Source organism: Zalophus californianus, chromosome 2, assembly GCF_009762305.2.
Source record: "Zalophus californianus isolate mZalCal1 chromosome 2, mZalCal1.pri.v2, whole genome shotgun sequence".
Classification (NCBI taxonomy): Eukaryota; Metazoa; Chordata; class Mammalia; order Carnivora; family Otariidae; genus Zalophus; species Zalophus californianus.
In genome coordinates this window covers 66436438-66454118 of record NC_045596.1, presented here as the reverse complement: position 1 = coordinate 66454118, position 17681 = coordinate 66436438, and the positions used below count along the sequence as shown (strand labels likewise).

Genomic DNA, 17681 nt, shown 5'->3' with positions numbered 1-17681 from the left:
TGCCCCCCAAAACCTAACAGCTACTTAAAACAATGACTCTGTGATGAGGCATATGTCCAATTTCTAAAGACCAATGATATACAAACTATAGTGGGGGAATATGTAATTTCAATAAGAGTTGAGACAACAGAAAGCTAAGGGAGGGGAGTGTTTCAGACTAACCCAGAGTTATCTAGAACATTTAACAAACCCAAATACCCCATGGCCCAAAGGCTATATTTCCGATCCCAACTCCCAACCAAAAAACATTTCTAGAGCATTCCACATCATCCAATGTAGAAAACAAACTAGAAAATAACTGTCATAGAGTTCACCCTGCACAGTGTGTAAGATCTTTGCCACTGAAGCAATTTGAAGAAGAAAACGAATAGTTCTACAGCACAGAATGCGGAAGGAAAAACGGACCGTAAACCGGGCAGAGAACAGAGCAGAGTAGCACAGGAGACAAAGATGGGCCTAGTGTGAGCGGGGTGCAAGGTCTACGGGGCTATGTGGAGGTGAGGCCCCAGGAGCGCTGTGCAGGGGGCAGGAGAGACAAGAGAATCACTGGAAGACAATAATGAAAAATGTGGCGAGATGGCACCAAAATCTCTTGCACACTACCCAGAAAAAGCTTCGTTTTAAAAATACATGACGGGGCACCTGGGTGGCTCAGTTGTTAAGCGTCTGCCTTCAGCTCAGGTCATGACCCCAGTGTACTGGGATTGAGCCAGCATCAGGCTCCCTGCTCAGTGAAGTGTCTGCTTCTCCCTCCCCCACTCCCCCCTGAGTGTGTTCCCTCTCTCGCTGTCTCTCTCAATGTCAAATAAATAAATAAAATCTTAAAAAAATAATAATAAACTTAAAAAAATAAGAAAAAATACATGACATTTCTATGCAATCGAAACAGCTCCAGCAAGAGGCAACTGTAGAGACAATAAACTGCCATGATCTGGCCATTTAATTATGTTCTGTGAATTCCTAAGCAAGTCACCGCAAAGTCCAAGCACCGTGAATCCAGAGCGCTTATTTTGCAGTACGTTCAGAGCACATCTGTCTCCGGGCATCCTCAATTCTCAGACACTTGGGAGTGTGGAAGCAATGGAAGAGCAATGTCCCAACCTGTTTCCTCAAAAGACTGACGTCCTGCTGGCACTCCTCTTCTTCCCAATGTGTCTGAAGATACTCTTTAACATTTTCTCTGATGTAAGGAAATAAAATGTCCTGGATAAACAAGTTAAAAAACAAACAAACAAACAAGAATTAGCTTGTCATTTGCCTGAGATCAAGTTCTTCAACAATCTTACCTCTGTGAACTGTAGCAAGTAAGCCACTGAAACCTACATGGAAAATATGAAAATTTCTGTTGTGGCTACAGAAACAAAGACCAAGAAACAAATGAACTAGGTCAAGAGTCAGCCAACTATGGCCCATGGGCCAAAGCCAGATTGACATCTCCTGTTTTTGTAAATGAAGATTTTTTGTTTTTGTTTTTGTTTTTTAAGTAAGCTCTACACCCAATGTGGGGCTTGAACTCACCACCCGGAGATCAAGAGTCACACGCTCTACCAACTGAGCCAGCCAGGTGCTCCCTGTAAATGAAGTTTTACTGGAAACGGCCACACTCATTTGATTATAGTGTCAGAGGCTACTTTTGGGCCACAATGGCAGAGTATTTGTAACCAAAATCATATGGTCCACAAAGTCTAAACATCTGTTCGGCTCTTTACAGAGAGTCCGCTGACTCCTAAACCAGATTGCTAGACCAAGGTCCGTGAGGGCAGGGATCAAGTATATCTTGCTCACAGCTGTATCGCTGATACACACACAGTACTTGGGACTTGTACACAACTCAAATATCTGCTGAAGAGTGGTGTCCATGCACGACAAATGCTTAAAAAAATTTTTTGATCGGGCGCCTGGGTGGCTCAGTCGTTAAGCGTCTGCCTTCGGCTCAGGTCGTGATCCCAGGGTCCTGGGATTGAGCCTCACATCGGGCTTCCTGCTCCACGGGGAAGCCTGCTTCTCCCTCTGTCTGCCGCTCCCCCTACTTGTGTTCCCTCTCTCACTATGTCTCTCTCTGTCAAACAAATAAATAAAATCTTTAAAAAAAAAAAAAGAAAAAAAATTTTTTTGATCACCGTGATTCTTTCTTGGTAATCAGACTCCCCATAGAACACCCTATAAGACAGTGATGGGCAAGACAATTCAAAGATAAATACCCTGTCAATAATCCATACATTGGCAAGGTGATTTCTCTTAGGTCAAAATTTGTATTTACTTACAATTGAGCATATGTATCTTTTCAAATCAAATGTGGCACATTCAATAATTTTTTTTAGCATTTACTAGTGGGGCATGCAAAAGGGAATTGAAAAGACAAAATATGTCAGAGTTCCTTTCTCAATAAGCTTAAGAATTTAGTGGGGAGACAGGAGGCTGGCAGGCAAACCAAGACTTGCAACATGGTGCAATGGGTGAGACAAGCAGAGTTGGAGCAGAATGCTGTACAAATCCAGAGAGTGATGACCCTGCAACAGTCTCAGCAATTACCTGTCTAAAAAAGCCAGAAAATGAATATATGCTAGGAGCGTAGACCCCAAGTATACAACTCAGAGGTGGTCTTATATCGTAAGGAAAATTCTATAATCAAGTTGAACTCAAGAAGTCTGTTTATTTAAACTCATTCACTCATTTATTTATTCAAATATTTACTGAACGCCCTTTGTAATTTCCAGTTAGAAGGTAAAGAAGTCACGGGGATATAAAGTACAGCATAGGGAATACAGTCAAGAACACTGTAATAACTTCGTATGGTTATGGATGGTAATTAAGCTTATTGTGGTGATCATTTCCTAATGTATATAAATGTCCAATACTGCTGCACACCTGCAACTAATATAATACTGTGTATCAACTGTATTTCAACAAAAAAAGATAGATCAATAAATAAATAGTAGGGCTGAAGCATTTACCTCTCTTCGTAACACATTATCCAAGTTTCACCTGCCCTAGTAAAAATAAAGAAGTCATTCAATTTTGCTTGTTCTCATGTGGCATTCCGGTAAGTAATGGATCATTCAGCAGACTCAAAAGCCATACAGTGTAATCAAGCAAACTGTTCAGCGTACTTGACAGAACAGCCTTGTTCGAGCTCAATAAAAACTCATTCCTGATCTCAAAGAAGGAAAATGAAGAGCTGAGACTGACAGCTTGCTTTCTGTGCAAGATTCCTTTTACCATACTGCTATACTTCTGCTTTCCTTTAAAGACTAGGTCTTCCCATCGTGCCCCTCCTTGTCCTTCCTTCCATCTACCCCCCCCCCCACTCACACACTGTGGTAGACGGCAAGCTGGCCTCCCCACTCAAGAAGGCTGTTGGAGAAGACAGAGAAAACCTGAAGGTTTTGTGCACACACATCCAGTCCTCCCCTAGACATGTACCATAGACAAACTCTAATACATGTGCACAAAGAGGAAAGTAAAAAAATGTTTACTGCAATACTGCAATACTACTAAAATACTATATTTTACAACAAAATCAATGGAAGCAACCTAGATCTTCATCAGCTAGAGAATAAGCTCGGGTATATTCATTCATACTCTAAAACAATATACAGCAGTTAGGGGCGCCTGGGTGGCTCAGTCTTTAAGCGTCTGCCTTCGGCTCAGGCCATGATCCCAGGGTCCTGGGATCGAGCCCCGCATCGGGCTCCCTGCTCAGCAAGGAGCCTGCTTCTCCCTCTCCCACTCCCCCTGCTTGTGTTCCTGCTCTCGCTATCTCTCTCTCTGACAAATAAATAAAATCTTTAAAAAATAAAAAAATAAATAAAATATATAGTTAAAAATCAGTGCACTTAAATTATAAACATGAATATAAATGCTAACATATAAATAAAACTCTAACACAAAATGAGAGGTACTCAAGAGTCTCAGTTATATCCGTAATGTTTTATTTCTTTAAGATCTGAGACAAAATAGTATAAAATCTAATAAGCTTTGTGGGAGGTGCATGGTAATTATCTTAATCCTTATTCTTCCTTATTTAAAATGTTTGACAATTAAAAAACAAGTCAACTTTGATCCCTCATCCTCTACCTGCTTCTTTCCCCTTGGCCGTCCTCCTCTAATGTCCCATCTCCATTATTCCCCAATTCTCAAACTGGAAACATTCCTGGGGGAAAACTGTTGGTAGATTCAGGGCCTCCCAATAACTGAAAAGCTGAAGTACTCAAAAGGTATAAAAACGGATGCCGTGCTATAGTACTTTGTGCTTCACAAAGCCCAATTTCCTAATCCAGCTTTACTGGTCCCAAGAACAATTTATGAAGAGCCTGTGAATCCCAGGAGCCCAAGTCCTTAACTTCTGTGGGAGAAGAAATGACTCTGGGCAGTATGCCAGGCCGGGGTCCTACCTCTGCCTTTTACTGCTATGTTCAACTTATCCTCTCTGAGCCTCGGTTTTCTCATCTGCTAAATGGGAATGATAATACCGAGCAAGGTCATTGTAGTAATTAGAGATAGACAGATAAATAGATAGATAGATAGATAGATAGATAGATAGATAGATAGATAGATAGGACCTAAACCTTATCACTTATATTCTCCAGCACAGAAAACATTTAAATGGGGCAAGGATCACCTTTGACCCAAATTTAGTGACAAATAGCAGAGAAGTTCCCAGAGGATAAATCACAAGCACAATGAATTCACATTCAACTTTTACTGAGGACCTACTGAGTGCCAGATACTTCTGATAAAAGAGTTATGAACCACAGCCTCTCTCCTCAGAGGACTCACAGAAATAAAAGCTGCAAGGTTTCAAACAACTTTGAACTTTTAAGAAAAGCTTTAAAAGTTAGAGATTACTTCAGAATTCCTGATCATCTAATTTGCCCCTTTCCTCTAGCCATAAAACTCCCCTGTGCACCAAGTAAACACACAAGCTAGGCCACGAAGGCAGAACTTAGTATATAACATGTGGACTATCAAGACTACCTGGGGTAGACATATTAGCAGACTTCTATTTTAGTGCAGTGTTATTGCATCATATAAAGGTACATGGGGCAAATAACTAAATTATGAAGATTTTATCCTATCCTTTCAACATACTTTTTGAGCAACCTATTTTATAAAATAAATGAAATGCCTTCAAGTTGCTTATTTTTTAAAAAGCCAGTAATTATATGAATTACATGTGTTATGATATCATATAAGAATGCTCTAAAAAAAGAGTTGGTAAAGCTAGTGCTTATTGCCCAACACTGCCCACTGAACATTTTCAGGCTTTAAAAGTAATTCCAGAAATAAGTGTGATGACAAATGTTTTAATTTCAGTCATAATCCATTTATGGGTAATTTCAGAATACTATAGTATGAAAAAAATGCTGCAATAAACCCAGGGTTCTATAAACATGTGAAATATGTTTAGTCCACCAGGCACCTAAGGGGCTGTTACGGTTTAGTAGTACACATAACAAAAGGCCATAGAACTAAATAAGAGTATTTGTCTTTCAGGGGACTATGATTAAGTTCCACTATAACTGCTGGAGGGGATACTATGCAAGCAGCAATTTATATTACTCCATGCAACTCAATGGTAGCTTTCTGAAAGAACTCCATTAAGTCTCCTTAAGGGCCACAACATTTCTGAACATCTAATTAAACAAGTTGCCTCATTAATGTTTAGAAGTCCAAATATGGATTTGCTTTATGGTCAAGTGGTTATTTTAATAAAAAGGTCACAGAATCAATAAAAATTAAATAGTCGCTATAATGTTTACTCAAGTCTCCTTTGAGGAAAATGGATAATAAAAAGGTAATGGGTAATACTTAGAGTATAGCTATTTAAAGGAACTATTTTAAAAGACTTCCAATGAACCACACAGTACAACAAATGATCTAAAGTATTTGAGAACTTAAAACTTTTTCAGCCGGGGGTGCCTAGCTGGCTCAGTCGGTAGAGCATGTGACCCTTAATCTCAGGGTTGTGAGTTCAAGCCCCACATTGGGCATGGAACCTACTTAAAAATAAGGAGCGCCTGGGTGGCTCAATCGGTTAAGCATCTGCCTTTGGCTCAGGTCATGATCCCGGGGTCCTGGGATCGAGCCCCACGTTGGGCTCCCTGCTCAGCGGGGAGTCTGCTTCTCTGTCTCTGCTGCTCCCCCTGCTTATGCTCTCACTCTCACTCTCTGGCAAATAAATAAAATCTTCAAAAATAAAATAAAATTTTTTTTAAATAAAAATAATTTTTTTTTCACCCAGAAAATTAAACAACACAAAGGCAATACTGGTGGACTACTATTTTTCTCTTAATCTCAGAAGATAAAAAGCAAAGGAAAATTAAGTGGGTTGATGGGTCTTAGAAACAAATCACATTCTCGGGGTGCCTGGGTGGCTCAGTCGGTTAAGCGGCTGCCTTCAGCTCAGGTCATGATCCTAGGGTCCTGGGATTGAGCCCCACATCGGGCTCCCTGCTCAGCGGGGAGCCTGCTTCTCCCTCTCCCTCTGCCTGCCACTCTGCCTACTTGTGCTCTCTGTCAAGTAAATAAAATCTTAAAAAAAGAAAGGAAGAAAGAAATCACATTATCTAAATAAGAAAACAGGTTTCAAATATACAGCATGATTCCATTCTGGGGAATATCTAATGCATAAAACAAAATCAAGGGGAACATGGCCATTTACAAAGGTTTTTTTGTTTTTTTGCTTACCTATTTTCTGCAATGACAGTGTATAATGTCTTTTTTAATTGAAATATAATTGACATATATTAGTTTTAGATGTATAACATAGTGATTTGATAGATGCATATAATATTGTGGAATGAGGGGCGCTTGGGTGGCTCAGGCAGTTAAGCGTCTACCTTCGGCTCAGGTCATAATCTTAGGGTCCTGGGATCAAGCCCAACGTCGGGCTCCCTGCTTAGCAGGAGCCTGCTTCTCCCTCTCCTCCCCATTTGTGCTCTCTCTTGCTATCTCTGTCACTATCTGTCTCTCTCTCAAATAAATAAAATCTTTAAAAAAATATATTATGGAATGATCACCATAATAAGCCTAGTTAACATCCATCACCACACAAATATTTTCTTGTGATGAGAACTTTTAAGATCTACTTTCTTAGCAACTTTCAAATATTCAATAAAATAACTATAGTCACCATGCTGTACATTACATCCCAGAACTTACTTATTTTATAACTGGAAGTCTGTCCCTGCTTGAACACTTCCAATGATGGGAATGTACTACTTCATGGGAGTGATCCCTGCCATCTGTTAGACAGCTTCAGCAGTTGTGGGATTAAAATTGCTCCTTAAATATCCTTCCTGAAGACCATACTAGGAACTACCAAAAGTTCGGTGCTCTCACTGCTACATGGGCCACAGAGGCTCAGAGATTATAATTTTGGTGTCCCTCTCTTCAGTGGGGTAAGCAAGGACGTAACCATTCCCCTCTGAAAGCAGAAGCTTTTAGGAATGAACATTAGATTTCATCATCTACATTCAAAATGAATTAATAAATGCATTGCCAGATAAGAAAAAAGTGTCTTCTAAATCCCATTAAGGTTATTAAACTAATTAAAGAAAGATAAACAATAATCTAATTAATTGCAATGAATCATATCACACAAGGAAAGGTTATCGTTCCTTTGAAAGGAAACGGAAAGGGGCTAGTAGTTGTGATAAGGTTTTAAAAAGAGGCATGGGGGGTGCCTGGGTGGCTCAGCTGGTTAAGGACTGCCTTCGGCTCAGGTCATGATCCCAGGGTCCTGGGATCGAGCCCCGCATTCGGCTCCCTGCTCAGTGGGAAGCCTGCTTCCCTCTCCCACTTCCCCTGCTTGTGTTCCTTCTCTCGCTCTCTCTGTCAATTAAATAAGTAAATAAAATCTTTAAAAAAAAATTAGAAAGAGGCACAGGGACAGAGTATCAGTATCTCTGGAGTTTCAGAAAAGGAAACCTGATTGGCCTGAAGTCCTAGCCCCTAGCAGTGGAAGGGAAAGGGAAGGAATTGACAATTTTTTTTTAAATTTTTTTAGAGAGCGGGGAAGGAGGGGCAGAGAGAGGGGGAAAGAATATATATATATATATATTTTAAAGATTTTACTTATTTATTTGACAAAGAGACACAGCAAGAGAGGGAACACAAGCAGCAGGCAGAGGGAGAGGGAGAGGGAGAAGCAGGCCTCCCGCTAAGCAGGGAGCCCGATGGAGGGCTAGATCCCAGGACTCTGGGATCATGACCTGAGCCAAAGGCAGACGCCCAACGACTGAGCCACCCAGGCGCCCCTGGGGAGGAAAGAATCTTAAGTAGGCTCCATGCCCAGCTTGGAGCCGATGAGGGGCTCGACCTCATAACCCTGAAATCATGACCTGAGCTGAGATCAAGAGTCAGAGGCTTAACTGACTAAGCCACCCAGGTGCCCCAATAATTACCTTTTTGAATCCACCTGCCATCCCTGCAAGGTAATCCCTCTAAACACATGAAGAAGCTGAGGTTCTAAAAGGTTTCATTGCTGGTACAAAGTAAAGGCAAGACTCAAATCCAGGCCTATCAAATCCCAATGCCTAAGCCTATCCAGCTCTGTAGATGGATGACTTTGGGGAGCACTACTCATTGGGATCACCCAAGTCCCTGGATCCTGATAGTCCCTACAGAAATTTCTAATAAAGCTTTGGTTTCTCAAGCACATTTGCACTAAGAAAATGAGAGATTTCGGTTCACCTTGCAGTTCTGTAACATTTCTAATAAATAGTAATAATACAAGTAGTTGTAATAATAGTGGGGGTAACTGCCAAGATTTACTGAGCCCTTACTATTCCAGGCACATCTCTATCTATAGTCAATCTTTAGTGACTTCATCTAATCTCAAGATTTTAAATACCATCTATTGCTGATGATCCTCAAATCCATAGCTTTAGCATGGACCTTCTCCCTCAACTACCAAGCACTCCAAATTTATGCAATGAATTGATTAATGAATGGTCTTAATGATCTCATTTCAATTCTCATAATAACCTTATGAAACAAGTGCTATTATTCCATCTTACATAAGCACATAAAGGTTAAGTACAAATTAATAGATTATGATACCAGTTTATCAATCAGTTTTTTTTGTTTTGTTTGTTTTGTTTAGTTTGAAGAGCCAGATCCCAGGGCTTCATCATCCTGCTTCAGGGATCTAATGAGCTTAAATGAACCTACAATGACTTAGACCCACACCCAGTCCGGGAGTCAGCCAGCCTCTTGGAGCATACCAGTGAACTGCTGAACACTGGCCTGACTGTGGCTCTTCTCCGAAGTCCCACCCAGGACCCACTGCCGTGATTACCACTAGTGTCCAAACTACGTGTCTTAGTCTCTCTTTACTCAGGGAAGGGTGTCAGTGCCACACTTTTTATACTTAAGAAAAGGAACTTGTTAGAAAGTCGCATAACGAATCATTGAAAACAAAATCAAGTTAATGAACCCCTCATGTACATATCCAGAGGACAAAGAACCCTTTTTGGTATCAAAAACTTCTGTCTTTGGAAAGAAATCTGTGTTTCTGAAATGGAGTCCCTTGGGAAGAGGGCCCCACGAGGGCCTCTGAGGTCAGGGCTACTGACTATCCAAACATTCTTTAGAGGGGTGATGGAGAACCAGGTACAACAGGCTCACAGGGGGTTGGCTTCTCCCCTGACGCCTACCTCCACCAAAACGAATTCTGAAAACTAAGAGAGTTAATAAATACGAAAATCAAAAGTATTACATAAAAATAAGCTTTTACTATAAAAAGAATGCCTTTTTTTCCTTTAGTGAAGGGGAAACACGGGGGTAAGTTGTAAGAATGGAAAATTTTAAGAATCATCAGACAAGGAAGGACTTCACAGAGCTAAATACAGGATGTCCTTAAAAAGTTTATCTCAGCAGGGGCGCCTGGGTGGCTCAGTCGTTAAGCGTCTGCCTTTGGCTCAGGTCATGATCCCAGTGTCCTGGGGTCGAGCCCCACATCGGGCTCCCTGCTCTGCGGGAAGCCTGCTTCTCCCTCTCCGACTCCCCCTGCTTGTGTTCCTGCTCTCACTATCTCTCTGTCTGTCAAATAAATAAATAAAATCTTTAAAAAAAAAGTTTGAGCAAAAACAAAACAAAAACAAAAAAAACAACAAAAAACAAGCTTATCTGAGCAAGACAGAGGCCTACCTACAATTAAAAAAGTGAGGGTTACATATTACAATTGGTGCCTTTTGGGGAGTAGACTGGACTACATTTCTTTTAATAATCTCAATTACTGCATGCATAGGAAAAAATCAGAAGGAATATTCACCAAATTCTTAATGGTCATCTCTGGGTGGCAGGAGCAAAAGAAGACATTTACTCTCTATATTATATTCTTCTGTAATGTTTGCAATTTATAACAAGCATGAATTATTTTAAGGAAAAATCTGGAGGAAAAAAACACTTTCCTCTATCCACAAAATAACAGATACAAGTTTCCATAGCATGATATATTTAGCTTTTTAACTTGTGAATAAAATTTCTATCTTTCATGATTTTTTTTTTTAAGTAAACTCTACCCCCAACATGGGGCTCAAACTCACAACCCCGAGATCAAGAGTTGCATGCTCTTCCAACTGAGCCAGCCAAGGTATCCTTCTTTCATAGTTTTTAATGTCCATTTTTAGCTGATTTCTTCCTTTGGACCTCTAGGTTTTAGAAATGTTGGCTCAATGAAAATTCTAATGTCACTCTGGAAACACTTCAGCTAAGTTGCATGCTGTTCTAATAAGATAAAGCAGCACCTTGAAGAAATTTGAAATAGCAACGACAGCAGAGGCTAGGAGAAACTTAATCCCAGCCCTGCCCATGCCCATTCTGGAATGCATCATATCACCATCACCAAACATTGGCTGAATGCCTTATGTGCCTTATGTGGTTCTGAATGTCTATGTTTTAGATTGTATTGGGTCCCAATCAATTCATATGTACAAAGTTAAGCTATACACTTGTAGGTCATTACCCTAATAACCTACCAGGCTTTCCATCTTATAAGGAAATTAAACAGTTGCTATTAAAATTTTAAAAAGGGGTGCCTGTGTGGTACAGTTGGTTAAGCGTCTGCCTTCAGCTCAGGTCATGATCTCAGAGTCCTGGGATGCAGTCCCTTGTCAGGCTCCCTACTCAGTGGGGAGCCTGCTTCTCCCTCTCCTTCTCCCTCTCTCCCTCTGCCCGCAACCCCCACCCCCCACCCATGCACAGGCACGCACATGCTCTCTCTCAAGTAAATAAATAAAGCCTTTAAAAAAATAAATAAATAGGGGCACCTGAGTGGCTCAGTCAGTTAAGCATCTGCCTTTGGCTCAGGTCATGATCCCAGGGTCTTGGGATCGAGTCCCATGTTAGGCTCCCTGCTCGGCGGGAGCCTGCTTCTCCCTCTCCCACTCCCCGCTCGTGCTCTCTCCCCCAAATAAAGTCTTTAAAAAAATAAATAAAAATAAATATTATATATATATAATATATATATTTTTTAAAGGCTTCAGTCTCTGTCACAAGGAGCTGTCAGCATTGCTGGAAGGCAGGACACAAATACAACCCCAAAGGCAGCAAATGCTGCAGTGGCAAATGCATGGTAATGCAAAAAGGGGAGAGGACTCGAAAATTCCTGCTTAAACAAAGTCCTCTGAGAGCAGAAGCAAGTTTCACCTCTATATGCCCACAGCCTAGCCCAATCAATATTTTTTACGGTAATGACTACATGGAACCAAACTGCACTCGGAGGGAAAAAAAAAATGTATTACATTCCAGGCTAGAGGAACAGGGAGGCATGAAAGAGCATGACCTGGACAGGCACGTTCAGCTCTAAGAAGTGCAACGGAATACAGGGATAGGGAACTGGAAAACCCTGTTCACTGAAGTTCAGGAGTTGAAACTTAATCTCTTAGGCAACAGGAAACCACAAAGGAGTTCCACGGTGCAAAGACAACTTATTTATGTACCTGTCCTCCTTACCAGGTTCCATGAGGGTGATGGCTGGGTCTTAAGGATTTGGGATCCCTAGCAGAACCTGGCACATGATAGGTATTCAAACAGATGTGACAGAAGGGAAGGAAAGATCATGCGAGTGCCATGACACAAAAGGTTCTAGAATAAGAGACCAGAATTATAGGAGGGTGGTGCTTTCCACCCACTTGATATACTCAGACCCAATATAGTGATTCTCCAAAGGCTCTTTGTTTCTGGTTGAATCAACAAAAATCCGCTCACATACCACCACGGGTCTATCTCCCTTTGGGAAATAGTATTAAGCAATGGGGAAGGTTTGGGGGAATGTGAAGCAAATCACCAATAGCAATTTATCAAGACAGTTCTGCCATTCCAATGCTTCCACAGATTCTTTAGGATCAGACATGTTCTGGGTCTCATTCTTACCATATTTTTGACTAGGGTCATAAGGAGCAGAGGTGGAGGTAATTGTGGTGGGAAAAAATGTGGAGCAGGTGGGTTTCACTAAATGTTAGTTCCCCCTTTTCCTTATTGACCCTTCACAAGCACTTTCTGTATTAGTCTGGTACTTCTTGCATTATAATCAGTGTTTCTACAGAGCTTTATAATTTTCAGAGGCTTTTGCATTCACTTCATTCAATCTTCATCACCACTTTATAAGCACAACAGATCCTATAACCTCATCCTTGCAGGTGAAAAAGCCTAGTAAGTTCATAGAATGAATGAAGACTGGGAACATGACTCAATTGCAGGTGTCAATAACAAACAGCACAGGTAGAAGGAAGTTTGCTGTCCCTTGAGGGTTGTCTTCTAGCAGTTTCCTATTGAGGGCAGAATGAGCATAATATACCTTTCAGTGCTGAAAACATTAGAAGCAATACTTATCAAATGGATGTTTAACCGAGTTGGGATATACTATCAGACAGCACAAGCTCTCTTCCTAGAAAGACCACAAAATTAACATAGCAGTTTTCATGAGAAAGAAATGTCAACTTCAACATTTCTCAATTATTATCCCCTAAAATATACTGCTGAACTATAAAAGAACATAAAAGAGTAAATTACAACCGTCGTTAAACAATCAAGAATACATTATTCATTTCTAAAAGTGTTTTAACACAAAATATATCTCAAAAAATATTAAACCCCAGGAAAAGTATATAAGCAGATATATATAAAAATATATTTTTTACATAATATACAATTTATATTTATATATATTAATATATTTAAAATTCTGTCAAATCCTAAAGAAAATATTATAAATCTTAAAGAAAATATCACAGATTGCATCCAACACCATTACTGACAAAACAAAAGTGGAACCATTATAAATTCTAATTCCTATGTAGCCCAGAACCTATAAAGGCATCTATTAGAAATGTTTGTGCTAATTAAGTATGGTAGAAAGGAAAATTCCCCCACTCTCAGATAGCCGTGTCCTAAATCCCAAAACCTGTGAATGTTACTTTATATGGCAAAAGTACTGTGGGCGTGATTAAAGTAAGAATCAAGATGGGAAGATTATCCTTGGATTATGTGGTTGGGCCTGATACAATCACAAGGATCCTCAAAGGTAAAGAGAAGTAGGAAACTCAAGAGAGTGAGACTGGTCTGAAGATGCTATGCTGCTGGCTCTGAAGACAGAGGAAAGGCCCATGAACCAGGAAATGTGGGCAGCCTCTAGAAAGAGGGAAAGGCAGGGAAATTTTTCTAGAATTTTCTAAAATTTTCAGAAGGGACACAACCCCACCAACACCTTGATTTTAACTCAGAAAGATCCATTTCAGAGTTGACCCTCCAGAAGTGTAACACAGTAAGTCTGTATTGTCTTAAACCACTAAGTCTGTGGTAATTTTGTTACAGCAACCATGAGAAACTAATACAACAGGTTCAGCAAAGTACTATTTACCTGCCCATCTGCCAGGATACTATCCCAAAAACTTATCACGCAGGTCCCTATCATACATACACATTCAATTAAATAAACATTTAAGTGTACTATCTAGTTGGTCCTGTAAGTACACATAACTCCTTGCTAACATTCTATTTGTCCTTGAAGAAGGAACAGTGCTTCTTTCTTTACACTTCAGTTCTGGAAGATGATTTGCTAAAGCTGGTAAGTGGCCACTCGTATAATGCTTTGTTGTCTACCAGGCTTACTGCATCACCTTGTCTCTCCATAACCAACTAACTTAACCTCTGAGAAGTCGTGGTTCTGTTCATGTTGGAGGCCGCCTCTAATTCATCTATACCCTCTTGCTTGGTCTACTTTATCAAATGAGCCGTTAGAAAAGAGCAGGGCTAACAGGCCTACACAGAGGTAGGACTTACAAATGTGTATGAAGCCTAAATACTTGAAGTATGGTACGGGGGGCAGTAGCAGCATCTGAGTGAAAAGTTCATCAAGTCCCATCCCAGATCTTCTCAATCAGAAACTGCATTTTAGCAAGATCCCTAGATGATTTGTATATACACTCAAGTCTGAGCACAGCTATAAAGAGCCTTTGGCTAGGGGGCCCACCATGCCCCCACGTAAAATATTTTAGGGGCAAAAATCCCAATCAGATTCATATTTTCAGTGAACGGGATCTTCTTAATTATTACCAAGATTTTATTCTCAAGCACAAAGTTTTCCTAAGGCTTAGATGAAAAACATGTCCCCCCGCCCACTATTCCCTAGCAAGATTTATTGGGATGGTAGATGAAATATTGACATAAACATATTCATTCATTTTACAAAGTTTTTTTTTAAGGGCTAAGCACCCACTAAATGTCCGTAATAACCTTATGAGGTAGATATCCCCATAATACAGCTGAGGAAATATGTACCTACCCTCAGAGACATTAACTTGCCATAAAAGACATAGAGAGGAGCCAGGATGCTAATCCAGACCTGTACAGTGTCCAAGCCCATACGTGTCACTACTACTCTATACTGTCAACCCTCATTATTGGTAGATTCCATACTTGCAAATTCTCCTACTCACTAAAACTTATTTGTAACCCCAAAATACTTGCTGTGCTTTCCTCATCATTCAGAAATAAGTGGCAAAAATCTGTAAACACTTCATTGTACACATTCCCAGCACAATGTTACATATTGATCAGTTCACAAAAATGTTGTGACCAGAGGCTCACAGGAACCAAGCCCTGTATCTTCTTTAGGGCCAATGAGTCATTTCTTGCTACTATGGGGTTCTCAGTGACTCTGTAGAACAGAACTACCTCAACTGTTGTTGCATGTACACGTTACATGTACATGTCAACACATAACAGGAAAGCCACCAAATTAAAGAGTATTTTCAGAAACAAGAGGATAATTTTCTCCAAACCCAGAAACAATAGTTGAAGGTTCCTGACAGGATAACCAGTGATGGTGTTATTTCATAGGCTAACAGACTAAACACACCAGAATAATACAAGGTACAAAGTTAGAAAATGAATATTACAACACCACGGACAAAATTCAAGTGGTGGCTCCATGGGGCATGCAAGATGATTCAACGGGGTAAGGGAAGAGAGTATAACATTTGTTCACATTTATTATTCTAATCTCATCTTCAAATTCCAATGTAACATAATAATAGTATGTATACACAATTTATAAATTCTTTTTTTTTAAGATTTTATTTATTTGACAGAGAGATAGCGAGAGCAGGAACACAAGCAGGTGAGTGGGAGAGGGAGAAGCAGACTTCCTGCCGAGCAGGGAGCCTGATGTGGGGCTCAATCCCAGGACACCGGGATCATTACCTGAGCCGAAGGCAGATACTTAACGACTGAGTCACCCAGGCACCCTATAAATTCTTTTTAAAAAATACTTATTTATGAGAGAGAGAGAGAGAGAAGAGGGGCAGAGGGAGAGAATCCCAACCAACTCCCTGCTGAGCTCAGAGCCTGATGTGGGGCTTGATCCCATGACCCTGAGATCATGACCTGAGCCGAAATCAAGAGTCAGACACTCAACTGACTGAACCACACTGAGGTAAACATATTTACATTTGGCGCCCCCACAATTTATAAATTCTATTGCCTGCTCCAATTCTGTTGATGGTATACATGACCAAAAAATGTTGGGAGATCAGCACTGTAAAAGGATCAGAATCAGCACGTGAAAAGAAAACCAACTCCAGAGGCATGTGTCCTGCAGTGAGGGGCAGGGCTGGAGGCTGAGGATTCAGATGCACAGGGAACATCTAAGGAAAGCTGGGCTCTAGAGCTGCTGTGCTCCCAACAGGTTGGGATGACCTCATATAAGACCTCCCTCCAGGCATCAATTCATGAGAAATTAATTAGCCGGTTGCAACATTCACTGCAAGATCCTAACGAGGAGCCTTTCCTGTTCTAGAAATTTGACAATTCTATGACTCAGAGAAAATAAGATATAACAGTTGGTAAATAAAACCATTGTTTTTTGTTGTTGTCTGACTCAGAAGGGCTGAGGCACGTTGCGAAAGAGTAGCAAGCTGTCCAGAGACCACTTCCCAGACTGAGAGGGTTCTAGGGGATCCCATGAAATATCCGACTGTTCGTGTTGTATAGTTAAGGGGCATCATATACACATTTAACTGTAAGTGCTCAGACCAAAAAAAAAAAGGAGGAAAGGAAAAAATAACCATAGTCAGTACTGGCAATCTGTGTTATTGCACTCAATGGGGTGTTCTATTCCCCAGTGGAATAGTTTCAGTTCCCCAGTGTCTCTTACAGTGAGCGGCACAGTATGAGGGTAAGGTTTGACACAACGTATTTTTTCATTTATATCACCAAATCCCAAACCAACTACTTCCTCTGATGTCCCAGGGAAGAAGCAGGGATATGTTTCTACCCTAAAGGAAAAATTAATGCATGACTTACTGAAAAATAGAAATCAGTCTCCAAAGAGGAACAACTTCCTAAGAGTCTTTCAAGGGCAATTTCTGACAATATTCAATTTTCACAGTATACACTGACTGTAGAACCAAATCTCCAAATAAAGACTCAAATATAGTTACTGTGGCTCAAGGGTTCACTCCTAAACCTATCACCAAGAGGTAGTATAAACTGAAATTTGGGAGCGCCTGGGTGGCTCAGTCGGTTAAGTGCCTGGCTTCGGCTCAGATCATGATCCCAGGGTCCTGGGATCGAGCCCCACATTGGGCTCCCTGCTCTGCGGGAGGCCTGCTTCTCCCTCTCCCACTCCCCTGGTTGTGTTCCCTCTCTCGCTGTGTCTCTCTCTGCCAAATAAATAAAATCTTTAAATATATATATATGCATATATATATATATAAACTGAAATTTGTTACTATATCCTTTTAAGGTACTTCATGTTGATTAAAGTGCTCTCATATCAACTGGGTCATTTAACATATACAGAAACCAAGCAAAGACAGGGAACAAGCACTGTGGTTTCCACTTTAGAGGTCAAGTGTAATAATGTAAAGAGTAAGAGCTTTTGAGGCAGGCAATTTGGGTGCAAATTCCAGGCATATTGTTCAATTTTTAAGAATCTTAGTTTCCTATGAGTAAAACGTGGACAATGCACACACCTCACAGAGTTTTTGAGAATGAGTCAAGTATACAAGTCGCATATATATATATATATATATAGTACTTGATGTTTGTTTCCACAGGAAGTAGGGCTATATATTCCACACACCTCATGTGACTAATAAAGTCCAAAGTAGAACAAACATCTCCCAATTCCCACCTCCATGCTCAGAGATTCAAGAAGGATATGATTTAGT

General features: G+C 40.5%; 1 protein-coding gene across 6 annotated transcripts in view; it reads right to left on the bottom strand.

Annotated features, from left to right (window-relative positions):
* The window catches only part of ENOPH1 (enolase-phosphatase 1), a 39710-nt gene that overhangs the window by 11915 nt on the left and 10114 nt on the right, over nucleotides 1–17681 (bottom strand). For 4 of the 6 annotated variants that reach the window (XM_027598321.1, XM_027598320.1, XM_027598316.1 and 1 more), the window contains exon 2: nucleotides 1102–1203. Coding sequence is in view for 2 of the 6 variants with exons in the window: in XM_027598316.1 (XP_027454117.1) it covers nucleotides 1102–1203 (102 nt within the window). In the remaining 4 variants the exon portion in view is untranslated. Of the gene's footprint in view, nucleotides 1–989; nucleotides 1204–2954; nucleotides 2986–17681 lie in introns of those variants that run through there. The other 2 variants (XM_027598322.1, XM_027598317.2) reach the window with 2 other exon arrangements.